Source organism: Sminthopsis crassicaudata, chromosome 2 (genome assembly GCF_048593235.1).
Source record: "Sminthopsis crassicaudata isolate SCR6 chromosome 2, ASM4859323v1, whole genome shotgun sequence".
NCBI classification, from domain to species: domain Eukaryota; kingdom Metazoa; phylum Chordata; class Mammalia; order Dasyuromorphia; family Dasyuridae; genus Sminthopsis; species Sminthopsis crassicaudata.
The window spans coordinates 278,466,431-278,493,365 of NC_133618.1; the positions used below are offsets into that span (position 1 = coordinate 278,466,431).

Sequence of the window (26,935 nt, forward strand, 5' to 3'; positions counted from 1 at the left end):
AACAGAGAGAGAGGAGGGGGGAGAAACAGAGAGAGAGAGGAGGGGGGGAAGAAACAGAGAGAGAGAGGAGGGGGGGCAGAGAAACAGAGAGAGAGAGGAGGGGGGGAGAAACAGAGAGAGAGAGGAGGGGGGAGAAACAGAGAGAGAGAGGAGGGGGAGAAACAGGGAGGGGGAGAAACAGAGAGAGAGAGGAGGGGGGAGAAAACAGAGAGAGAGAGGAGGGGGGAGAAACAGAGAGAGGAGGGAGAAACAGAGAGAGAGGAGGGGGGGAGAAACAGAGAGAGAGGAGGGGGGGAGAAACAGAGAGAGAGAGGAGGGGGGAGAAACAGGGAGGGGGGGGAGAAACAGAGAGAGAGAGGAGGGGGGGAGAAACAGAGAGAGAGAGGAGGGGGGAGAAACAGAGAGAGAGAGGAGGGGGGAGAAACAGGGAGGGGGAGAAACAGAGAGAGAGAGGAGGGGGGGAGAAACAGAGAGAGAGAGGAGGGGGGAGAAACAGAGAGAGAGAGGAGGGGGGAGAAACAGGGAGGGGGGGAGAAACAGAGAGAGAGAGGAGGGGGGAGAAACAGAGAGAGAGAGGAGGGGGGAGAAACAGAGAGAAGGAGGGGGGAGAAACAGAGAGAGAGAGGAGGGGGGAGAAACAGAGAGAGAGGAGGGGGGAGAAACAGAGAGAGAGAGGAGGGGGGAGAAACAGAGAGAGAGAGGAGGGGGGAGAAACAGGGAGGGGGGGAGAAACAGAGAGAGAGAGGAGGGGGGAGAAACAGAGAGAGGAGGGGGGAGAAACAGAGAGAGAGAGGAGGGGGGAGAAACAGAGAGAGAGAGGAGGGGGGGAAAAAGAGAGAGAGGGGGGAGAAACAGAGAGAGAGAGGAGAGGGGGGAGAAACAGAGAGAGAGAGGAGGGGGGAGAAACAGAGAGAGAGAGGAGGGGGGAGAAACAGAGAGAGAGAGGAGGGGGGAGAAACAGAGAGAGAGGAGGGGGGAGAAACAGAGAGAGAGAGGAGGGGGGGAGAAACAGAGAGAGAGAGGAGGGGGGGAGAAACAGAGAGAGAGGGGGGAGAAACAGAGAGAGAGAGGAGGGGGGGAGAAACAGAGAGAGAGAGGAGGGGGGGAGAACAGAGAGAGAGAGGAGGGGGGAGAAACAGGGAGGGGGGAGAAACAGAGAGAGAGAGGAGGGGGGGAGAAACAGAGAGAGAGAGGAGGGGGGGAGAAACAGAGAGAGAGAGGAGGGGGGAGAAACAGAGAGGGAGGGAGAAACAGAGAGAGAGAGGGGGGGAGAAACAGAGAGAGAGAGGAGGGGGGAGAAACAGAGAGAGAGAGGAGGGGGGAGAAACAGGGAGGGGGGAGAAACAGAGAGAGAGAGGAGGGGGGGAGAAACAGAGAGAGAGAGGAGGGGGGAGAAACAGAGAGAGAGAGGAGGGGGGAGAAACAGGGAGGGGGGAGAAACAGAGAGAGAGAGGAGGGGGGGAGAAACAGAGAGAGAGAGGAGGGGGGAGAAACAGAGAGAGAGAGGAGGGGGAGAAACAGGGAGGGGGGGAGAAACAGAGAGAGAGAGGAGGGGGGAGAAACAGAGAGAGAGAGAGGAGGGGGGGAGAAACAGAGAGAGAGGAGGGGGGGGGAGAAACAGAGAGAGAGAGGAGGGGGGAGAAACAGAGAGAGAGAGGAGGGGGGAGGAACAGAGAGAGAGAGGAGGGGGGAGAAACAGGGAGGGGGGGAGAAACAGAGAGAGAGAGGAGGGGGGAGAAACAGAGAGAGAGAGGAGGGGGGAGAAACAGAGAGAGAGAGGAGGGGGGAGAAACAGGGAGGGGGGGAGAAACAGAGAGAGAGAGGAGGGGGGAGAAACAGAGAGAGGAGGGGGGGAGAAACAGAGAGAGAGAGGAGGGGGGAGAAACAGAGAGAGAGAGTAGGGGGGGAAAAAGAGAGAGAGGGGGAGAAACAGAGAGAGAGAGGAGAGGGGGGAGAAACAGAGAGAGAGAGGAGGGGGGGAGAAACAGAGAGAGAGAGGACGGTGGGAGAAACAGAGAGAGAGAGGAGGGGGGGAGAAACAGAGAGAGAGAGGAGGGGGGGGAGAAACAGAGAGAGAGAGGAGGGGGGGAGAAACAGAGAGAGAGAGAAAAAGAGAGAGGAGGGGGAGAGAAACAGAGTGGGGAGAAACAGAGAGAGGAGAGAGGGGGAGAAACAGAGAGAGAGAGAAAGAGAGGAGGGGGAGAGAAACAGAGAGGGGGGAGAAACAGAGAGAGGAGGGGGGAGGAACAGAGAGAGAAAAAGAGAGAGGAGGGGGGAGAGAAACAGAGGGGGGAGAAACAGAGAGAGGAGAGAGGGGGAGAGAAGAGAGAGAGAGGAGGGGGAGAGAAACAGGGGGGAGAAACAGAGAAGAGAAGAGAGGAGGGGAGAGAAACAGAGAGGGGGGAGAAACAGAGAGAAGAGGGGGGGAAAACAGAAAGAGAGAGAAAAAGAGAGGAGGCGGAGAGAAACAGAGGGGGGAGAAACAGAGAGAGGAGAGAGGGGGGAGAAACAAAGAGAGGAGAGAGGGGGAGAAACAGAAAGAGAGGAGGGGGGAAACAGAGAGAGAGGAATAGGAGGAGAAAAAGAGATTAGATTATTAGATAAAAATCCATATTATACATCATCCTTTTTCAAAAATTCTCCAAATCCTCTCAATATGGTCTGGTTACAACTCTAAAAGACAAAAATCAGTGTGACATCTCATCCTGTGAGAAAAACAAGTCAACCCAAAATCAGAAATAGGCCATCTGAAGCATAAAAGGAAACATTTTAGAAAAAGCTATATCAAGAAAACATTTTCCTTAATAATTGACAGCATTGGCTAAAACAAGACAAAAAGGGGAAAATTTAAATATGTCTAATATGAATAAGCATTTTCTGCAAAAAAAAAAAAAAAAAAAAATCAGTGAGGGATATTGACCACCTTAAACATCCAGAAGGTCATGGAACAGAGATCTGATCAACTGATCACCAAAAAACAAAGAGTAATTCACCTAAGCTTTCATATTGACATTTTCAACCCTCCACTGGTTCCAGAAACAGGGATTCTTGCTGTGGGTGAGTTAACTTTGCAAGATTACAAAATCAATATGCCTCAAAGTCAGATTGTCAATTCAGTTCTCCTGACTCTATGGTTACCAACCATCCACTAAACCACATTGCTTCTTTAAGATACTAAGAGAAACTTAAACACTGCTCTTGGGGCAGGCTAGATTTCAAAGCCTGGTGAGTTCAAGGCAATATGGTAAGAAATTAATGCAGTATGATATAAGGAAGTTTTGTATAAATAGCATGACATCTGAACGAATTTGTTATAAATAACAGTCAAGATACAGAAACCTAAAGTCCTGACAAATAGTTTCAGACTCCTGGTCAAAGACCAGTTTCCAGAAAAAGACTGTTAATAATTAACCAATTCAATGACACTGGATACATTCCTGTCTGAATACCACCCCAAAATAATCCTTGGCAAAAGATCATCTACTTAAAACTATCCACTTGATATTAGAAACTGATGATTGTCTAGCACAGATATTACCCTTATTTTTCTCTAGGCAGTCAAAACCGCCACAACAAAATCAAGACTTAATCACAATTTTACTTTTTTCAGGCTATTAAGGAAAGGCATTCTCTGGAGCATTCTTTGGAAATAAATGATGTGCATTAATAGTATTTAGTAGGCCTTTAAAAAGCTTTAAATCTGGTCAGAGATTTATTTCAGACAAAAATACTACCAGCAGCTGACTCTCTGACTTATACCCCAACATGCTATAATCTTTCATTTATAAAGATATTTAGACTCCTACTAAAAAGAATAACAATTTCTCCATTTTTTGATTTTTAGTTGAACAACTTGTATGAGTTAATAAAGCATACTTTCTCTGGGATAATTTAAGATTTTTAGCATGACAAGAAAACATGTAATGAGGGAGTTGGACAAGGAAATATCCAAAAGGATATTTTTTCCTAATGTTACCCTAATATATAGAAGTAAAATATGACATTTATAGTTCTTTTTACCTGTATTATTTTATGATAAACAGGTCTTCAGCAAAATAAGATTTCATCTGGAAAAAACAGCTTTTTTTTTTTTTAATGGGACTTGAAAGCTTACCATTTAAAGCTTAGAGGTTGTTATTTACATTTAAGTATTCAAGTGTGTGATATAAAGTTCAATTTTTGAAAAAAAAACAAGCTTGAAAAATGGTTTGAATTTTTATCTATCATTGAGAGGAATAAATCTAGCTTTTAAAAAGAAAAGATATAAAACCTATTTTGTGGAATGGTTTATTAAAGCCAGGCTTCTTCCATGACTTCAGTCCACAGAGATATTGTTCTTCTTTGAGTTGCTATAGTACTTGTCTGTATCATTCCCTTGGCATTTATTCAAATTCAAACATTTGAAAAACATTTATTAAGCATTTACTAGGTAAAAAAGTATTGTGCTAAATACCAAAGATACCAAGATGAAGCTGAAAACAACCGAACTCATAAAGAACTCACAAAATATAGCTTTGTGAGAAAATTTTACTTTTGAGGACTATATGGCATTCCTCTTACCTTGACTAAAAGTCCCATGAAGACAGGAACATATATCACAATTCTTTGTATCTGTTCCAATGTTCTGTACAATAGTCATTACTCAATATGTATACATTAGTTTCCCTTACTCTCTAAGGAATTACATTTTGTAATTATTCACCTGTTAACCTGGAAAAGTGAGAGGGGGAAAAGGAATCCAATGTAATAATTTCAAAAAACTTGATGGATGATGAAAGAAGGGGGAGTTAGCAGGAGATCTATCTATAAAGCATTAAAGAATGCACAGAATCACAAATTATCTCATCTGAGATATTCTCTTCTCTCTAGGTTTTCATGATACTGTTTTCTCCAGGTTCTTCTTTCTTAGTCTACTTTGCTACATATTTCTTCATATCATATTTATCAAATATGATTATCCCTCAAAACTGTCCTGGACCCTCTTTTCTTTTCTCTATATTATCTCACTTAGTGATCTTACTAGTTCCCACGGTTTCAAAGATCATCTCTCTGCAGAGATATCCAAGAAAAAAAAAGATAGTGGAGAAAGTATCAATAACTATCAATGCCTCCACTTCCTCTCCTTTCTCAGTCTTCTAAATCCTCTGTTACCTGTTTTCCAACCAGAAAAAGTAGGCAATATGCTGAAATTTTACAAGTCATGTATGAAATTGACTTCATAGACACCCTAACCAAGGCAAATGGGTATAATAAAAAGAAATAAAAGATTTGGATCCAGTCCTTTGCTCTGTCACTTAGTAGCCATGTGATCCTGGGCAATGTTTTTTTACCTTTCTAAGGCTTTATTTCTTCATCTGTAAAATATGGAGGTAAAAATATCCTCCTTATCCTCCTTGTCCACCTCACTGGATTATAAATGAGAATTATCAAATGAATGATATGTAATGTAGGTGCATAATACCACTTTAGGAATTGTAGAGATCTGAAACCAATAATTTATCATTAATCTGGATTACCTGTTTTGTTTGTATAGAAACACAGGAAAGATCTTTGATAGAGAAATCCCTCTACCAGCTCCACAGATCATGGGTAATCTACTCTTTATCTACTTAAATAGATAAATCCTAGGCATAAACCATGTAGATGTTAAGTGAGCTTCTCAGGTCCTGCAATTAGTAAGTATCAGAGGTGGGATGTGAACCAGTCTTCTGGACTTCAAGCCTAATGTATTTTCTACCACCCCATGCTGCATCTCTATCATCTCTATGCTATGATCAGCAAAGGAATTAGAAGTACTTTTGGATGACACACTATATAGAAGCAAAAATCATGACAACTACAATAGTTACCAATCTTTGGGGTCAGAATTATTTATTCCCACAAGACCAAAGTTCCCCTTGTTCTAGAGATGTGTGCATGATGCTAGATACACCTAGAATGTTAGCTTGTTGATGGAAATGACCCTTTACTTTTCTATCTTAGTATTATCAGCACTTAGCACAGTGCCTTGCACATATTAGGTACTTTAGAAAGTATGTGTATTGAATTGAACTATATTATAATGATTGTTAGCCAACATATAATGATTAAAAGAAGGTTGAATTGGATCCTATTTCTACCTGGAATGGAATATTTGTGTTGGGATGGGATGAGCAGACAGAATTTAAAAGTATTGGGAATAATATAGCTTAAATATTGGCACATCCAGTTAATTAAGCTCAAAAAATATTTGCTGCCTAATGCATTGTTTATTTTGTGCTTGCCATTTGATTAGATGCTCAGTTCTGTTCAAACAGCATTGACTACAAAGAGCTCTATAAAACACAAATACAGTGATTCAAGATGGTCAACATGTTGAAGGATTGATGAGCAGTTATTATTGACATATACTTTGGCCCAATGTAATGAACATTGTTCTTTTTTCCACTTCATAACAGTTTGATAGAACAAAAGGTAGGTTTATCAAAATAAGAACTGTTTCCAGATTTTAAAAAAAATCCCTTCATCTCTACAATAGGGATAACAGGATTGGTGTATGATGACTAGCAATCACTCAATAAACCTATATTAAGTACCTACTCTGTACCACTCACAAGGACTACAGCTTTTGATTTCTGAAAGCATCTTACCTCAATTTTTTCCCAGATTGTTTCATAGTTGTCTTGATGTTGGATATCTTCCATCAACTGCTGAATTAAAGCGGTTTTATTAGAGGCAGAGTTCTCATTTTTCTTGGAGGATGGAGCTATCTCTGACTTTTCAGCTCTATATTTTTTTATGCCAGATGTAGACATGCACAATTCTTCATCAGAAAGAATATCACTCAGAGGCCCAGATTCAATGCTTTCCCCCAGAGAAGATGCAATATCACTTGAGGAACTAGGGGATATTCTTCCTAACCTTCTGTGCTTTGTTTTAATCTGGTATGCTGGATAGATTTCAGAATCTGAATTCATTTCTGACAGCTCCCAGTCATCAATATTCTGAATAGTTTCTCCTCTAGGTTTTTGGGGCAGGAGCTTTGTCAGATTTTCCAGCTTTAAAGCTAACACTTCAGTCTGTCTAAGGTGGGATGGAAGAGCTAAGTATTCATCAGAACCATACCAGGCCTCCACAATGTGGCCATTTCTAGCAATATGACTTGGTGAGGAAGAATAACAATTTTTGCTTTTGTTTTTTGAAAGAATGGGTAATGGGGAGATGATGGAGTCCGAGCCAGGTACAGAGTCATTTCCTTGGGAAACTGGTGGTAAATTGGTTGGGGACAACTTGGCATTCAGGTTTCCTGGATTGCTAGGATCTGCTGAGGATGTGGAAGCAGAATCTGTCTCCGGCCTTTCTCTGGACTTAGAAATACAAGAAGGAATTCCATTCGGCCTTGCTGAGTTTTTTGTATTTTCAGCTGGTTTGGTTCCCTCAGTACCAGATCCCTCTTTAGTTGATTGATGGGAAATTATAATCTCAGAAGTTTCATCGGATTTTCTTCGAGGAGCTTTTTCTTTACGATTGTACTCATTAAGTCTTTCTAGGCTAGAAGAGGTTTCTTTAAAATGGCCCTTGACTGGGTTATCAATATTCCTATCGCCCGTTTTGTGCAAACACTCATAAGACTGGCTAACTGCCGATGGGCTGTTCGGATAAGAGAATTGCAACATCAGACATAGCTTGGACCTGTCTGGTGGATCCAACAGCGAGGGGGTACTTCTACTCATTTCTGCCTTGAAGAAAGTCATCTGTTTTTTCCCATCACTATCTTTGAGTTCATTTTTTAGAGTGTCTTCCTTAAGAAAAAGACCCCGTTTAGGCAGAGTAGGCTGTGTGGGAGAATCTTCATTATAATTAAAACAGTCTCTTATTGACCTCTTGGGGGTTGGATTTTCAGAGAGAGGAGCATGTGTTTTTGCACCTGGTTTGGATGAGGAATGGTTCTCCTTTGTTTCTACAGCAGAAGAACGTGACCTGTCCTTCCTTTGCCCAGAACCTGCTGAAGCAGGAGGGGGCAAAACCTGAGGTTCATTGGCTACAGGTATGACTTTGCTCTCGTCACTTCTCCCTTCATCTTCTGCTAACAATGATAGGTGAGTTCCTTCCTCACTAGCAGCTTTGGTGTCCTGGGAAGAAACAGGCTCAGCAGGTACTGTAAGGAGACCAACACTTCTAATAATTTCTGGGAAATCTTTTTCCATTTCACCCCAGGAGTCAAAGGGCTTGGATTTAACCTGGCCAGAGGTCATATCACCTAGGGCACCAAGCAAATCCTCACTGGGGCTATAGTCAGACAGTTCAAAAGCTGTAATACCACAATCCAGGGACAGGTAATTCTGGGAGCATTTGATGGTTAACTGCCCCGAATCATCCACTTCAGTTAAAGAGTCCAGACGACCCTGGAACAGAAACAGAAATGGTTTGAGGAAATGCACCATAATTGTGACTTTTCCTGTCACAGTTTCAATAGAGGTTGGATCAATATAAAAATTAAATAGTAATTTTTGGAGAGTTGTGGAAGCTGCAGACAACATGAAAAGGCCAGCAAATGACCAAGTACTTAACCCAAATTTTATGATAAGCTAGGTACTATGTTAATGCTCCATGAGTAAAAAAACCCTCAAAACTCAGTTTTATTCTCTGATACAAAGTAAGGGTGGATAAAAATTTACCCAGATTTTCCAGATCATAGGGACATGAAGCCCCTGCAACCTAGAAGGGACGACGGCACAAAACTTCATTGCTGTTCAGATGAATTGTTAGCACACATTAGAGAAAAATTTGGAAATTCAATCAATGTAAATGGTATGCACAGGGTTGTATAGAGATGGATAATATTCAATGACTGCATAGCTTTGTACAATCAACATTTTAAATACTGGGGATTTTTTTTTAAATATGGCAGATACCGTCTTAATAGAAATGCTTTTATTCTGACCCAAATATACCCATTTCATCCTGAATGTTTTTTTTTATTTTAGAAGTCCAAAAATATATACTACTTTTGTTAATTTACCTCAATTAAAAATTTCCCACAATTATCATGCTGCACAAGAAAAAACAGATCAAAGGGGGGGGGGGAAATGAGAAAAAAACAAAAAAGCAAACAACAACAAAAAAAGTGAAGATACTATGTTGTGATCCATACTCAATTTCCATAGTCCTTTCTTTGGGTGCATATGTCTATCTCTCTATCATAAGACCATTGGAACTGGCCTGAATCATCTCATAGTTGAAAGTTACATCCATAAGAATTGAACATCACATAATCTTCTTGTTACTGTGTACAACGTTCTCTTGGTTCTACTCACTTCACTTAGCACCGGTTTATGTAAGTCTCTCCACTCCTCTATGAAACCATCCTCCTGATTGTTTCTTATAGAACAATAATATTCCATAACATTCATATACCACAATTTATTCAGCATTCTCCAACTGACGGACATCCACTCAGGTTCCAGTTCCTTGCTGCTACAAACATTTTTGCTCAGGCGAGTTAAGGAATGACAATAAAATAACAACATTCCTATGTCACTTATATTATATCTATCCTTGACTATGGCGATTCTGACAAATAAGCATATTCTTTGAATATAACCTTTCTTTAATAGCAGTATCAATGGATAATATTACATATCTTCCATAAGGGATCAATCAGTTTTCATTGCTAATCAAAAAGAAAAGGACCAGGGGAATTTTATACTTAATTCAGGTCTACCTCTAAGACAAATGGCTTTTTATAAGGAAGTCAGATAATAGCAAATTATAGGAATAGTCAACTCTATCAAATAAAAACAAACACACAAAGATATACAGGAAATTTTAAACAAATAAAATTGTGAAATGGCAGCTAGTTAGTGGATAGAGCACTGGTGTTGGAATCATAAAGATCTGAACACAAATCCAGCCTCAGAAATTTCATAGTTATATGATCTTTGTCACTTTGCCACTTTATCCAAAAAAAAAAAAAAGCATAGTATGGCTTATGAAGAGTTAGACATGACTGAACAATATTGTCAAGTCCCCAAACTTCCAAATGAGCCATCTTCCAAAAGTAGATTTATAAATTTCTTAAGTGATAAAGTGGTTTTGTGGAAAGTTCACTGGATTTAGAGACAAAAAGCCTAGGTATGAATCCTCAACTATGCAACTTAAACTACCCCATATCTTCTGGGCCTCTCTGTATTCACTTATAAAATGACCCAGTTGGACCAAATGATGCTGAGGTCCTTTCCAGATCTAAATGTAGTGATTTTCAGAACGTCAAGCATATGTTCCCATAAAAATAAGACTTAAAATGACATGTAGGTATGGATGTTTGTACACAAAATAGCTGAAATATGGCATTGCAATGAGAAATTCTAATCACCTTCTGTCTGAGAGGCAATGGAGTTAAAATGCAAGAAACAAAATTTTGGGACAACAGCCAATATGGGAATGTGTTTTGCTATACTACGCATATTTGTTTGAGGCTTTTATTTTTTTCTTTTTAAAATTACTTATAGAGTGGACTTGGGTTTTTTCAACAATGAAGAGATGCAAGGCAAATCCAATAGACTTGTGATAAAAGGAGCCATTTGCATCCAGAGACTATGGGAGACTGAATGTGGATCAAAGCATAGCCTTTTCACCTTTTATTGTTGTTTGTTTGCTTGTTTTCTCTCATTTTTCCCCTTTTGATATTACTTTTCTTGGACAGAATAATGAATATAGAAATATGGATAGAAGAATTGCATATGTTTAACCTATATGGGAATTCTTGCTGTCTTGGGTAAGGGAGAGGAGGGAGACAGGGAGAAAAAAAAATGAAACACAAGGTTTTGCAAAAGTGAATGCTGAAAACGCTTTGCATGTATTTGGAAGAATAAAATACTATAAAATAATAAAATTAAACAATTGAGGGGAGAGAAGAGATTAAAACATATAATTTTAAAATATATGTTTAGCATAAAAATAAATGATATATGTCATAAATATATGATATATGTCAAAATATGATAACTATATGTAGTCAATGGTCACAAGAACTAGAAAGGATCTCAAGTTCAATCCCCTGATTTTACATATGAGGACTATGAGATATAAGAGGTTTATATACTTTACAGGCATATATTCATAGATAATAAGGTTGTAGCATGCATTGGCAGAGCTAGCTCAATTTTGAGGAAGCTCTGAAAGAAAGTGTGAGAAAGAAGAGGTATTAGTTTGCCTACCAAATGGAAGGTCTACAGAACCTTTATGCTTAACTCATTGTTGCATACCTGTGAAACTCAGCATTATAAAAGGTAACTGAATGCTTCCATTTGAATTGTCTTAGGAAGATTTTTGCCATTCACCTGACAAGGTAAGGTACCAGACACTGAGGTCCTTCCTCAAGCTGAACTGCCAAGCATTCAAATTCTTCTGCAGAAAGTACATCCCCAACTGGTTAATCATGTTGTTTGAATGCCAAATATATATATTTACCTAAAAGACTATTTTATGGATAATTCACACAAGACAAGCACTCACATGGAGGTCAGAAGAAGCAACACAGAAACACGTTCAAGAACTCTTTGAGGAACTTTGAAATTGACTGTGAGACATGAAGTATGGAGACATCTTCATTCCAAATATATAGATGATTTGTGCCAGATCTATGGTAGAGTCTTCCAAGTCACAATAACTTTAATTTGACCCCCCATTATAATAATATCATTTTGGTCCTCTTCAAGTAGGAAGGACAATAACCAAATTCCAGAAGAAAGCTCTGAGCCAGTTCTTTCTGATTCCAAGTCAGCACTCTAAACACTTCTATATTAGGAGAAATTGAACTCCATGATATATTGATTAAAAAACAAATAAAATATCTTGAGAAATACTTCTTCCCCTGCCTATGAAACAATAGAACCTTCGCATTTTTACAGCAGCCAGTAATGGTCTGCAGGGAGAAGAGGCTATAGCAGTTTTTGCCCACCATTCACACATATCTCTAAGCAATTCCATGGCTCAATAAATACTTCTTTAATCTCCCATGAAAATCCCCTCCCATTCCTAGCATGACATAAGTCAGATATTTGTATGTACCAAAAGTTTGTAGCTCAGAAGAAGCATGTCCTCCACTTCTATAGGAAAGTCAGATCAAATGTATATTTTCTTTTCATTGTTCAAGAATGATCATCAGAAGCATTCATCTTGTTTTCACCAAGGAAATAATAAAAGAAAGGTCTCTGGGTTTCCTAGAACAGATGAGTAATGAGTTCCATCCCTCCATTCTTAAAAAAAAATCACTTTAAAATGTTAATAAATACCTAGTCTTCAAACCTCCAGGTTAGCTGCCTAATGTTTGCAAGAAGTAGAGTCCCAAGTGGATAGGGAGGTAAAAGAGTATGGTTTTTATTGCCTTTTTTATTGTAGAAAATATAGAATTTAATTGTGCTCAGCCACCAGCACTGTCAGAGCAGCCAAGCAATACCTCAATCCAAAATATGCCTCCTCGTAATATATTATACAGCAGCTATTTTGATGAAGGTTATATTTTACAGAGGAGGATAATTTATTCATTTTATTATAGGCTTCAATCTTCACAAAGATATTAAGGGAAACCTTTTCTTCTAGCTAGAAGCAAGAAATTCTGGTTGCTTCTGAACTCATTATTAAGCCACTGAAGTTCTATTTTCAAACCCCTTCCCGGATCCTTTTTTTTTTTTTTAACTGAATTTTGTTAACAAGTGAACATGAAGGTGAAGCACTATTATTGGGGATTTTTCACAGCTTCCCCTCAGACCCACATAATACTTCATCAGTGCCTACACATTGTTAGTTCTGTGTCAAGTTTCACACTGCCCTAATTAAGTTCTCTTCTGGTTTCCTCCCATACTCTGCTCCATTCTTTGTATATTTTTCTTCTAAAGTATAATCCAAAAACTAGCAAATGTTTAGGTCGATATCATCATGCTGGCTTTATACTGGAGAAAACCCCATTGTTTAAGTGATGGTGTAGCAAAAAACAGGAATTCAATGCAATGTTATTCAATCCAAAAATAAATAATCAACAAGCATGAATTACGTGCCAACTAGGTGCCAGAAATTTTGCTAGGCTCTGGAAATATAACAGCAAAAAATATACAATCCTTATCCTCAGCGATCTTACATTCTATGAGAGGAGACATGTATATAAATAAGCACATATAAAAGAAATATGAGGTAAGTTTTTTGGGGGACAGAACTAGCATTTGGGGAAAAAATATTTCATATAGAAGTTCTTATTAGAGAAGAATTTGAAGAAAATAAGGCATTCTAGAGTGGGGGGTGGGGTAGAGGAGCTCAGGTGGTAATAAATTCTGGGCATCATAAAAAGGGACCTAACTACCAACAGTAATTCATAAATAGGCAAGGAACTAGAAACTGAATGGATGCCCATCACTTGGGGAATGCTGAATAAGTTATGGTATATGACAGTAATGGAATATAAGAAATATATTTTACATATAAATATATGGAATATAAGAAAAATGTTCTATAAGAAATGATGAGCAGGATGATTTCAGAAAAGCCTGGAAAGACTTATATAAACTAAAGCTAAGTGAAATGAGCAGAACCTAAAGAACATTGCATACAGTAACAAGATTATATGATGATCAACTGTGATGGATTTGGCTCTTTTCTATAATGAGCTCATTCAAGGCAATTCCAAAAGATAAAAAATGAGAAGTGCTATCTAGATCCAGAGAGAGAAAACTATGAAGACTGAATGTAGATCAAAGCATAGTATTTTCATCTTTTTATTGTTATTGTTGCTTGTTTCCCTGTTGATCTTTTCTTTCTCGTATTTTTCCCTCTTTACACAGAATGATAAGTATGGAACTGAAATGTCTTTTAAAAAAATAGCAAATACTTTTCAGTTATCTTCTTCACCTCCCCCATAATAATGCAGTAATTCTTATAGGGGCAAATTTATACCTTTGATTCTGTCACTAGTGATAGTAAGTACTGTGATATCATTTAAATACTTATATTGAATAATAATGGTTCTTTATTTGTTAAATTTCTAAAGCCATTTTTGATATGGAAACTCAAACCAACGGACTTCCTGACTCCATTTGCTTTTCCTAATTAATATTGAGACAAGTCTCTCAACCTGTCTGAGCCTTTATTTCTTCATCTGTAATGTGGGGATAAAAAAATACCTCATTTGTTTGCCTCAAATTGATATTAGGGATTGGAGCTTTAGTACCCAGTTTACCCTTTTTTCAATCAAGTTCTTCTCCAAATCCCCTGGATTTTGGTCATATGACCAACCTTCAAATATTTGAATAGCTCTCATCTCTCTACTCTTCTTAAGACTTCTTCTCTTTATTGGGTTAAACATCCCAACTCCTTCTAATGAACCTCATGGCATAAACTGAAATCCCTTCAATCATTTTCGTCGCTTTTCTTTGGATACTCTCTAGCTTATCAGTATTCTTAAAATATGGTACCCAGAACTGAACACAATATTCCAGATGAGTTTTGAAAAAGGCAGACTATAGAATGTCACCTCTTTCTGAATCTTATACCTCTCTCAATGTACCCCAAAACTGAATTCACTTTTGTTGACTGCTGCATCATAATACTGACTTATGCAGAGATAATAATTAATGCCTCATTCATCTCACAGAATTCTTAGCATAACAAATTTAAAGTTAGAAAAAGATCCAGTCTAGCTCCTTCATTTTATCAGCAAGTGAATTCAGATCCTGAGAAATTGAATGACTATGCTCAGGATTTCATGGATCTCAGATAGTATAACTGGAATTTGACCCTAGAGAGCTCTGATTCCAAAATCAGTACACTTTCTGCTGGCCAGGCTGCCTGCAAATTGCTAGGAATGATTGTATGCAGCTTATTGATTGAGATAAAGTGCTTTATAAACTACAAAGCACTACATAAACAAAGGATTTAATTCAGAATCAGTCTGAATCTTTATATATGGCCATGCAATAAATGACCCCCTCTTTTTTTGTTTTCTTCAGGCTAGTATATCTAAATTTACCTTAGTGACCTAAAATAACTAAGTCATTAGTTTCAGAAGTCAGAACTAAGAGAAATGGGTAAAAATGATAAAGGGGGTAATTCAGATCTGATATCAGGAAGAACTGTCTAACAATTTGAAATGATCCCACAATGGAATAGGCTGCCTCAGATGGCACCATTGTAACAGAGATTATTTTCTGATAGGGCTAAATGGCTACTGAAATTCTTTCATTTCTGAACTTCTGTGGTTTTATGAAATGAACATGGATTTCATGGAAGATTCCCTATTGGGTTTCTAGACTTCATGGAACCAGTATCATATGATCTATGAATAGGAGATATGGTGGTCTTCCCCAGCAATTAAAAGTCCTTCTTCTTTCTGGATTCTACAGTAAGGCACTGTCCATGAACTGACAGCTCAGGTCAGTATATCTCTGATTCTTGCCATAAGCCATGGTCATAGATAATCTGGGTCACCTCCACACAATGATGTAGAGAAGCAGGACTTTTGTGGACAATCATTCTGCAATTGCATCATTTGAACCTATAGAGAATTAAAACTAACTAGAAAAGGCTATTACAAGCTTTAAGGGAGCTGTGATCTCATCAGGATGGATCATTTCTCCAATGATGTAGATAACCTATATATAACTGCCCATAATCTCCCTTAAATTTCAGACTGTATATAAGTTATGGAGACTATCTAAGGCCAATAAAGATGGATACATATAACAGGCAGTTCAAATGGCACATTGGTACCTCTGAGATAATAAGTGAATAAGATTACATGAGTAGATTATAGAAAATGTATGGGGCATCTGGATGGCACAGTGGATGGAGCACCAGCCCTGTAGTCAGAAGGACCTCACATATTTAACGCTTACTAACTGTATGAACCTGGACCAGTCACATAATCCCAAATGCCTTGCAAAAATAAATAAATAAGAAAAAATTTGGAATAGCACACAATTATAGGACAAACATAAAATAGCTATATATTATGCTTTGGGCATTATAAAATGTTTTCCATACATGCAATTGAGCCTTACAATAACCTTATGAGATAAGTACTATTATTATTCCCATTTTATGGATAAGAAAGCTAAGGCCCAGATAGGTTAAGTAATTTGTCCAGGGACACACAGCCAGTAAATGCCTGAAGCAGGATGGGATATGGAATTACTCCATCATCCTGACTCTTCCCCTCACCACCCAGTTATATATTGCTGTGCATTTGTTGTTGTAGTTTCATAAATTTTATCTCCTTAACTGAATGAGAAACTTCTTGAGGACAGGGAATATGTTTTCTGTACCTTTTTAGACCACATAGTACCTAGCACAGAGCTAAGGAAAATAGTAAATACTCAGGGTATTTGTTGAATAAGAAAATTAATGAATACTTCAAGAAAGTAGAAGTATAGGCCATATTATTATGGTCTGTAAACAAAGAATCAATAAATATTTATAACTTTTGAGTGAAAAGTCACAAAGCCATACATAATTGTTAATTAGTTCAAATGGAATACTTGGAGCTTCCCAGAAAGAAAAACATTTTGTGGAAGAAATATCTGAGTTTATATAATATTAACATTTCAGTAGTGCTGTTGAACTCACAGATGAAAGAGATGACTGCTGGAAAGAAGTCCTAATTACAGTTCACATTTTATATTTAATCATGCTGGTCTATATTAATTTGAAAATGTTACTACTGTCAGTAGAATATATTTACTTCTAATACACAATGATCATCTTCCATTTGAAAGGGTTTTTTAAAAAAAGTATTTGTCAGTTATAGACCTGATATCACAGTAGAGAAAATAATTTTTAAAAAATTATGCACATTTTTTGGCAGGGAGATGATATAAATCTATCATTTTAGACCCTAAATATATAATTTAATGTAACAAGAAGAGTATTTTGGTTAACTAAACAAAAGAGCTTTGATGTTCTGATACAATCCACATATGCCTAAAAATGTATTCTTTCTTTTTCTGGAATGCTCAGGTCCCAGTATTCCAAACTAAATCATGCATGTTAACTATTCTTGTTTGACAGCATGTTTTATTCCATTTCCTCTTTCATTTGTCTGCAAATCTTTGCCAGCTGAATTTATTTAGACTTGGTTGAATATTTCACCTCAATTTCCTCCCGTATTTCCCTTAATTTTTGTGTGATGACAGGTATGAGTGACTTAGAGTAAATAGAAGACAAAGAACCCAAGGAGTTATACTTTGTCTTGTATTAATCATTTGTTCAGTGACCTGTACTACTTAAGAGTCTGCTTATGGCTTTCTATACCAATGTAGGGCAGATGTAGAGATAATACAAAAACAAAGGAGAAAGCATAATAACAAAGACAATGAAAAGTTGATAAGGATTCATGTGAGATGCACAATTGCATGTACATGTACACACATATGATACACACATGTATAATACACATATGTATATGCATTATATATATTCACATTCAAACAGGCTTACTTTATAATCAGTATACTACTGTATTCCATTCTGATTAACTTTTTCATTGTTCTTCAGTTGGCTTTTCTTGGCAAAGATAATAAAGTAGTTTGCCATTTCCTTTTTGCAGCTCATTTTTACAGATGAGAAATCTACTCACTACTTGTATAATCTGGGGCAATACTTAAACTCTCTTACTTTATTCCTCTAGGCCTCAACTTTTTCACCTCCTAAATGAGGGGGTTGAATTTTATGACATCTGAAGTCCATTCATGAGAAAATTCACATATTTAAATATGGAGATAGGTCCAAGTTTCTTCACCATTTAAGAGCAATCAAATCTAGAGCTAGATTCATATTCTAAGTTTCCCATATTTATAGATCAATGATTGAGACTGTATCCTAACAAAGCGAACCAGTACCTGTGGAAGACAAGTAGGTATCCAACATGCTTGGTTGCCAAATATACAAATAAATGCATATATGCACATCACACACAACACACATAGCTATTAAATATCTTTTGGCCTAGGCCTTTTGCCACAAGGCAACTAAAACAATATATATTGAATGATTGAATTTTCTGTTAATATGAAACTTTGGTACTAATGCTATATGAGGATACAATAAACAAACACACAAATATATCACTTTTTCACCTTTCTACTTTGTAGAATGGGGAAATTAAGATTTAAAAATTTTATAAGGAATTTCACCCCTAAAATCACCAAACTCTTTCCTACTTTTCCATTTTGCAGAATGGAAAAATTAAGATTAAAAAGTTCTAATAACTTATTTTTCTTATTTTTCTAAATTTCATTTGTACAAAAGACTGCTGAAATTGAAATTCTCTCCACTAAGGGAAATTGCCAAATTGTCTATAACTTATAGCCTTAGAAAGTCACCAAATTCTTTCCCACCTTTGCTTTTTGTGTAATGAGAAAATTAAAATAATAAAGTTTATAAGGAATTTAAGACAGCTAAGTGGTACAGTTGGTAGAGCATTGGGCTTGAAACTAGAATGCGCATCTTCGTGAGTTAAAATCCATGAATGATATTCTCAAAATCATACAGTTAGTGTGTATCAGAAACACAGGTCATTTTAACTTCATGGTCAGGTTTGCAATCCAATAATATCCCAGACTACCTCTCTGATGTCTATACCACCCCTAAAATCACCATACTCTTTCCCTACCTTTACATTTTGAAAAATAGGGGAATTAAGATTCAAAAAGTTTATAAAAGGAATTTCACTCTTAAAATCACTGAATCCTTTCCCTACCTTTCCCATTTTGTAGAATGGGAAAATTAAGACTTAAAAGATTTATAAGGAATTTAAGGCAAACAAGTAGTATAGTAAATAAAATACTGGCCTTGGAATTGGAAGAGTCATCTTCCTGAGTTCAAATTCAACCACAGATACTAACTATGTGATGACCTTGGACAAGTCCCTTAATCCTATTTGCCTCAGTTTCCTCATCTGTAAAATGAGCTGGAGATGTAAATGGCAAACCACTTCACTTATCTTTGCCAAGAAAATACCAAATGGGGTCACAAAGAATTGAAGATAACTAAAATGATTCAGCAACAGTAATATAAAGGGTTTGTCCAAAGTTACATATAATAATTAACTGAACAAAAATGTCTCTTTCACGGCCCTAAATATTAAAACTCTTCCCAACAGGAAAGCTTTAAGAATGTTTCCCCCTATGAAAAAGCTATACATACCTCAGTTGTCTCTTCAGAGAAAGCCTGAAGAATATCAGTCTGCCTAGTGTAGTTCCCATTGGCGTCCTGTAATCCCTGTAGAATTCGTTCTCTCAGAACCAGAACTGAGACCCGCAGCTGGTGCCAGAGGAGCTGAACAGTGTGGATATCAACTATTACATTGACAGAGTAGGATAAGACAGACAGAGATAGAAACAGACACAGAGACAGAGAGAAAGACAGAGACACAGAGAGAGACAGACAGAAAGAGAGAGACAGAGACACACAGAGAGAGAGAGAGAGAGAGAGAGAGAGAGAGAGAGAGAGAGAGAGAGAGAGAGAGAGAGAGAGAGAGAATAATTTTAGTTTAATGGATAAGGTACAAGAAGATAGTCATCTGATACTACCTTTCAAGACTTTCAACCCAGGTCTCAGATTATTGAAGATCTAGTATTTGACCATCTGTTACTTAGATAGAATACATATTTGCAGTTCATACTGCTGGATCTGTTCCCTCAGCAGGCATGCAGGTAAATGGATATTTTCCTTAAACCGCAAAAGCTTTGCAAGCTATTGCTTCTTATGGGCAAAATAAAAGGTCAGCTAAGGTGAAGGACTTACTCTGTGAATACCTTGGCTGTTTTTTCTCCATTGCTTGGACATTCAGCAACAAAGTCAGTAATTGTACTGTGTGCCTACCATGCTTGCTGTGGGGTAGCTAAACTGGATCATCATCCAAAGACATTTTTGCCATCAGAAAGTCAATTGGGAATGAATGCTTAACTCACCTATAAAAGATTTGCCACAATGTCTCTCACAGAAGTACTTCTGAAAAATTAGATTTATGGCAGGTAGCTAAACTTCTAAGCAAGATTTGCAAGATGAATTATGATTTTAAAGCAATGAAATTCTCTACAAAAGCACTCAGGAGTGTCAGAAGAACTGGGAAATGCCATTCTAAAAATGTTGCTGTAGGGAGATTGAATTTTTTGCATATAACCAGCATCACATTTTCAATCAGTGTCTGCCCAAGAGTATCATAAATTTAAATTTAAATGTACCCCCCTCCATCCTAATAGATATAGTCAAATTTCCACAGTACTAATATGTGCCAGTGACATCAACTATTCAATTTGTCAAGGTAACTAGTTTAAAGTTTAGTTGTGTTTGTTTGTTTGTGTGTGTGTGCATGTGTGTGTGTGTGTGTGTGTGTGCATGCATGTGCTCATGCACATGTGCATATGTGTGTTTGGAGGGAAGGGTCTGGAAGAATTTGTGATTTCATTAATGCGAGAAACTCTCAGTATGGAAATTCCATTTCTGTGTTTTGAAAATAATTGTCTCCCATTGTACTTCCACTTTACTTTTATCACTTAGAATCGCTTTTACTTCAAAACTAAATTCAAGTTAAGCTTTGGCATATTATCTATTATGCCTTGCCAATCAATCCCCTCCTGCTCTTTGTAGGTCTCCTTATCAATTACCTTGTGTAATTATTTTGTATATATTTACATATTCACATGTCTCCCCCTATAGAATGTCAGCTCTCTGAGAATAATAGCTGTTTGATTTTTGTCTCTAAATTCCCAGTACCTAGCATATATTAAGCACTCAATAAATGATTGATTGAAATTTTATGGAGCTATCTGGGATAGTGATAGCTGGTTACATTTGATGCTAAAATCTTCTTAATTCCAAGCTTAGCCCTTTACCCACTTTTCCAAGCTTCTGTTGATAGATAAAAAATTGTGACTTGAAAACATTCCCAGTAGAAAAATCCCCTTTTTAGCTGGGTATTATATATAAGAGGCATTTAATAATGTTTTAAATCTAATTGAAATGCTTCCAGGATAAAAGAAAAGGAAATTTTTTTCTAACTTTTTTTTTGTTGTTGTTGTTATTTGAAGTCTGACTTGATTGACTTTACCATCACAAATAACAAAGTAGTTCTCTCAACCCAGCCAGAGAACCATATTAGATTCCAAATTAAAATTCCATTACTAATGCTACAACCCTAGAATAGAATATAAATATTACCTAATAGCTGGAAAAAATAAGGAAAAACTATAAATTTTGGGGAAAACCCTATGAAAAATGCCTGAGACATTAAGAAATAACTATATTGTACTTTCAATTCATACTCCAAAATTGGCTCCTGAGAAAAATAATAGTTGTTTAAAACTGCAATATCAAAGCACGTTAACAAATTTGATAAAATAGTTTTGGAAACTCCTCTGAGGAAATCTGAGAAGTTAGCATATTAGTTGTTCTGATCTAAAGAAAATGGTCTAATTAAAATGTAAATGTTCTTTTACCCAATCTCAGAGAATAGATTTCAATAATTTTGGAGAGAAAAATGAAATAAACACATCATCAATTCTAAAGTGTTACAAATGGACTTGACTTCATAATCCAGCAGTTCCTACTCCTTGTTTTATAGATGAAGACATTAAGACCCAAAGAAGTTTAAAATACCTTGCTGCCAAATTTCACACACTACTTTAATTGTGGCAGAGCCAGGTCTAGAACTGAGGCTTTCTTGATAGCAATTCTATGGTCATTCTAATATGTCACAAAATCAAAACATGCACATCAGTAATCCTGTCTGAGGACAAGAAAGTCAGCAAGTTTGGATCATAGAGTGTTTGGAGATGAATAATCCATACTAGATAGGTAGGTTGGACTCGGATTATGAAAAGGCTTTAAAAGCTAAACAGATGAATCTGTATTTTATTGAAGTGATAAGGTGCCACTGTACTACTCAGCTAGTAGTAGCTAGATGGCTTAGTGGATAGTACACTGAGCATGGAATCAGAAATACTCATCTTCCTGAGTTCAAATTCAGTTTCAAACATTTCCTAGCTATATAATTATGGGAAAATCATTTAATCCTTTGCCTCCATTTCCTCATCTGTAAAATGAGCTGGAAAAGGCAATGGCAAACTACTCCAGTATTACTTTTTCCAAGAAAACCCCCAAAAGAGAAGGGACAGTAGAGTCACTAAGAATATAATCCAATTGAAAAACAACTAAAAACTAAGAATGATCTTGGGGGCAGCTAATTGGTACAGTGAATAGAGCACCAGTCCTGAAGTTAGAAGGACCTGAGTTCAAATATGACCTCAGACACTTAACACTTCCTAGCTGTGTGACCCTGGGCAAGTCACTTAACCTCAATTGTGTCAGAAAAAAAAAGAATGTTCTTACCCTTTTTTATATCCTTAGCATTCTGTCTACTACATAAAAATGTGTTGATTGATATAGAAAAAAAAGAATTAGACAAGTTACTGGGCATCTAAATGGAATAATAAAGTTGACACAGAGAAACTAGGAGAGGATTTTTAAGATTTTTCCTGGACTTCATCATGTTTAAAAACTGATCATTATGCAAGATGAAATCAATAAAGAAAATGATTCCTCCTTAGCCTTTCTTTCTTTCTTTCTCTCTCTCTCTCTCTCTCTCTCTCTCTCTCTCTCTCTCTCTCTCTCTCTCTCTCACTCTCATTGTTGCAAGAGATGGAAAAGAGACAACTGGGAGCTCCTCCTTCATCCTCCTCCATTTAAGGATGGGACCGTAGGGAATCTTCCCCGTCATTTCCTATCCAGATACTTTCCTGGACTTCATTATCTCCATAAACTCATCATTCTGAAAGATGAAATCGACTCTTTCTCCCCCATGTGATCTGGACTCCTGATCTTCAGGGTTTCATTGGATCATAATTAGAGTCTGTTTTGAATGCATTTCTAGTTCTATTACCATGTTTCTTGGCCTAATTTTCTCTTATTCATTCCTTCATAGAATCATAGTTAGAAGGGACATTATTGGACATCTAACCCAACAAAATTATTTTACAGAAAAGTCAAGTGATTAGCATAAATACAGCATATATATGCTATATATATATATAGTATGTATATATATATATGTATATATATATATATAATATAGCCAATGAGTGAGAAATAATAATATTCAAGCCCAAATATCCTGGCTGTTAATGTAATTCTCTTATCTATTCCTTCAGCGTGCCCTGTAATTCTTTCCTCTAGCTGATCTAAAAACAAGGTCCAATCCAGTTGTTTTTTTCTAGTAATTTTTGCATGTCCTTATAGACCTCACCTAACATTAAAGGTTCCTCTGAAAGCACAGTAATAAGTGATATGTCATAAAGACTTGTTAGTGCCAAAAGAATGATGTCAAAAATGGGATAGGTCATTAAATGATGAAATGGTGAATTTCCACAAAATTAATATTTGTTTGTATTGTTTGCTCATTTATTAACAAATATTTGTATCTGTATTACCTACATTTTGGAAAATAGTGATAGAGCAACAATATGTGAGGTATCATTGAATACATAATAATGAACTACCTATTTCTCATGAATTTCACATTGTCTTTACAATACTGAAGCACACAGATAAGAGACTAGGCTACTATAGATTTGTACTGAAAACATCTCTCTGCTGATTTACACTAAAAAAAATTCTACTTTATTACTCCCCTTACATTTTCATCAGGTTCAGTCCACCAGTTTGACTGCTAATGTAAAGGATAACATTACAGAAATGTAAGAACTTACAAAGAGATGGGTTTATAATGTCACATGAACAAGAAATAAATCAGTACACAGCCTATGTGTGTCACCTATGTGCAGACAAGAGATCTAAAGCAAGCATTCTTTATTTGGAGGGGATATTGGACAATTGGACAATCAGATAAAGTTAAATTTCTAAAAATAATGTTTTTTTAAATGAATAAAAAATACATAGAAATACAAAGGAAACCAATCACACTGAAATATAGTTTTTGAAATTAAGAAAAAACAAGTTGCAGACAAGAATTGATCTGCAGGGAGAGAGATTTGTAGTAGAACATGAATCAGGACAGAAGAGAATGAGAAAGTATAGTTGGTCTCTGATCTGGAGAGAATGATGACATTCAAAAGTCATAGATTTCTCAAAAGATTGAAAGGCCATTCCTAAAAATCCCAACCACCCTTCCTGATGTTACTTTCAGAGGCAGGTTGAAGACATTGGAAACCTTGTCAGCTGCAAGCTTAGGGAGAGAAATTCTCATTTTGGAGTCTAATATAAGTAGGATTTGGGAAACGAATGTAAAAAGAAGCCTAATGAAGGATTTCCAATTTTTCATTAACTTTTGAATTATAAACATGTAGTTTTAAAGAGGCAGCACAACCAAACCTTTATCAGGCATGCTGTATTCAAATGCAATTATTACTTATGGCTCTTTGCTCAATGAAACATAATATATTTAAGAAAACAGTGTATGCTTTCAGAGTGGTACTGGTGACTACATTGTCCTCAGATTATTATGAACTCAACATCTCTATTTTCTAAGAAATTGTGTCACAATTTGTAAGGGCATAACACCAATAAAATTATAATAATCAGTTTCAATTTTATGACTTTGGTGCTATTATCTTGCAAGTATAAAAGAAAATGAGGCTATCCAGAGACTATCTCAGAATGAACTAAAGAAAATGGCATAAAAATGCCACTTCACTCTTATGTAAGGCTCCCCCCCCAAAAAAACCTTCCAAGGTATTCAAGAATGACTAGAATGACTTCAGATCTTTTTTAAATTGCACACACACACACACACACACACACACACACACACACACACACACACACATACACTCATATATCATAAACTGTACTGAAGCATCTTGAGAGCTGAACTTTTTATAGAAAAAGCATTACATAGGCCAAGTTGCCAAATGTCCACATCACTCAAGTTTTCAGACACTTCTGAGGCTCCCATGAACAGCTGCTTTAGTCTGTCAGGGAGGCAAGGATGTCTCCATGGTTACCAAAGTAGTCCAGTTACAAACATTGATGGGAACCAAGGCTGGATACAAATATACCGCACAGGGGCCTGTCTAGATTTTGTTTGTTTGTTTAGGTTGTAGTAGTGGTTGTTATGTGTGTGTTTCATATTGAAAATTGAAGTTTAAAAATAGGGATGTACACGTTTGTGTGCATGTGTGTTTACATACTGGCAACATATGTGTATATATACATACATACAGATTGGTTATATATATGCACTTGTGTGCATACACACATATATATTTGGGGAATTTTGTCCCAATTCTTCCAGAAAAGCATGAAGTTTTTAAGATAATTGTATTTTAGATAATAGTCTATAGCCAAAGTAAAAAATAAACAAAAACTTCTCTATAGAGCTGTAGATCGGATGATTGTCAAAATACCAGATGAGGTCATGAAGAGATCACAACTAAAATGACAGAATAGAAATAAAGACAGGATGAGGCTATTGGGACTTTTAGGTCCTTTAGGTTGTCGGGAGTTTTAAGTCCACTCAAGGGTGGATGTTGTCCTGGAGTAGGAAACTTTTATAGAGATTGTATTCCTCTAAACCAGAAGTTCATGAACTTTTTTGCATTCATTAATATTTAGACAACCTATTTAAATATAACTGGTTTGTTTTGTGTTTGTGTATTGTATTTTGTTCATTTAAGTGCTTTATTCAGAGTAGGGATCCATAGGCTTTACTGGCCTGTCAGAGGCTGCCATGACACAAGAGTAGGAAAGAATCCTTGCTGTACACCAAGGGAGGGAGATGTGGCTCCAGGCCTGGGGAGAGGGAGCAATGGCTACTAGAGGTTGGTAAGAGTACAGGATGAGGAGCTTGACTGACCCAGGAGATTTCTGAACAAATGGCAACTTCTGGTCCGCTCTACAGGTGGGGGGAAATAGGCCATGACCCAGGGAACCTTTATCTTTGTCTGAGTCCATCTCCTTGTCTCTTCTCAGGGCTAAGTGATGGCCCAAGGGCTGACTGGGATTATTCTACAGAAACTAGAATCCTTGGAGAGGGAGAAACCGGGAAAGGAGGCAGTCATCCTGCTGGAGACCGTGCTTCCGGGCCCTGCTAGCGCCCTATCTGTTCCTGAAGCCACTCCCTCCCAGGCTTCTCCCGAGGACCAGTCCCGGGGCTTGGCAGCAGGACCAGGTAGAAAGCATCATGCGGCTCTGTGAAAGGTAAGGCCGGGAACATTAGTGAAGGGGACTGATTCGGTCCCATGATTCCCAGAGCCAGAAAATGAGGTCTTGGGCCTCTGGGCCTGGGTAGGTCAGAGCCACAGGAAGTAACATGTCCCCCAGAAAGCAGATAACACTGGTGACCATTGTCAAGAATGGTTACCTCCTTTTAGTCTATCCAATGAAAAGGCTTGAGTCTTGCTATTTAAGCCTGAGAAGCCAGAAGCTGGTTAGGTTCTGTGAGCACATGGCAGGAGCTGGGATGGCCCCCCTCCCTGAAGGGACTAAATAAATGCTTTCTCTTTGTGTCTGAAGATGTCTCCGATTTGGGAAAGGGGCCTAGCACCCGTCCCACACATTAGGAATTAGGCAGAGAAATTTCAAGCAGGGAATTACAAATGAGGGATGCTACCTCCCAACCCCCCTGAAACCTGCTAGGAAAACATGTCACTGCCTCTCCTATCCCTCCCTAAGTGACGTGTTCTGAGTCATGAAACAGGGGAAAAACCTGCTCCTCAAAGAGACCAAACATTAGCATCCTGGCTGCCAAAATGTTAGCAAGAGAAGTAGGGCCCCAGCTTTGACCTTCTATGCTGGACAAAGTAATTTTTAAGATGCCTTCAAGATTTAACTATAACTCTATTCAATCCAGCTACTACTTTACTGGATCCTTCAAATCCTTCCCCAATTCTCACTCCAGCCTCAATTTCAGTCTGAGTTCAGTGTGCCTTCTTCCATAATCTAGAGGAACTCT

At 37.6% G+C, this 26,935-nt stretch overlaps 1 protein-coding gene across 1 annotated transcript in view; it reads right to left on the reverse strand.

Annotated features, from left to right (window-relative positions):
* Positions 1–26,935, reverse strand: part of AKAP6 (A-kinase anchoring protein 6) — a 522,653-nt gene that overhangs the window by 331,731 nt on the left and 163,987 nt on the right. Inside the window, exons 3-4 of the mRNA XM_074284790.1 lie at positions 19,171–19,342; positions 6,630–8,384 (exon numbers count right to left, since the gene is read on the reverse strand). Of these exons, the coding sequence (XP_074140891.1) occupies positions 6,630–8,384; positions 19,171–19,342 (1,927 nt within the window). The remainder of the gene's footprint in view (positions 1–6,629; positions 8,385–19,170; positions 19,343–26,935) is intronic.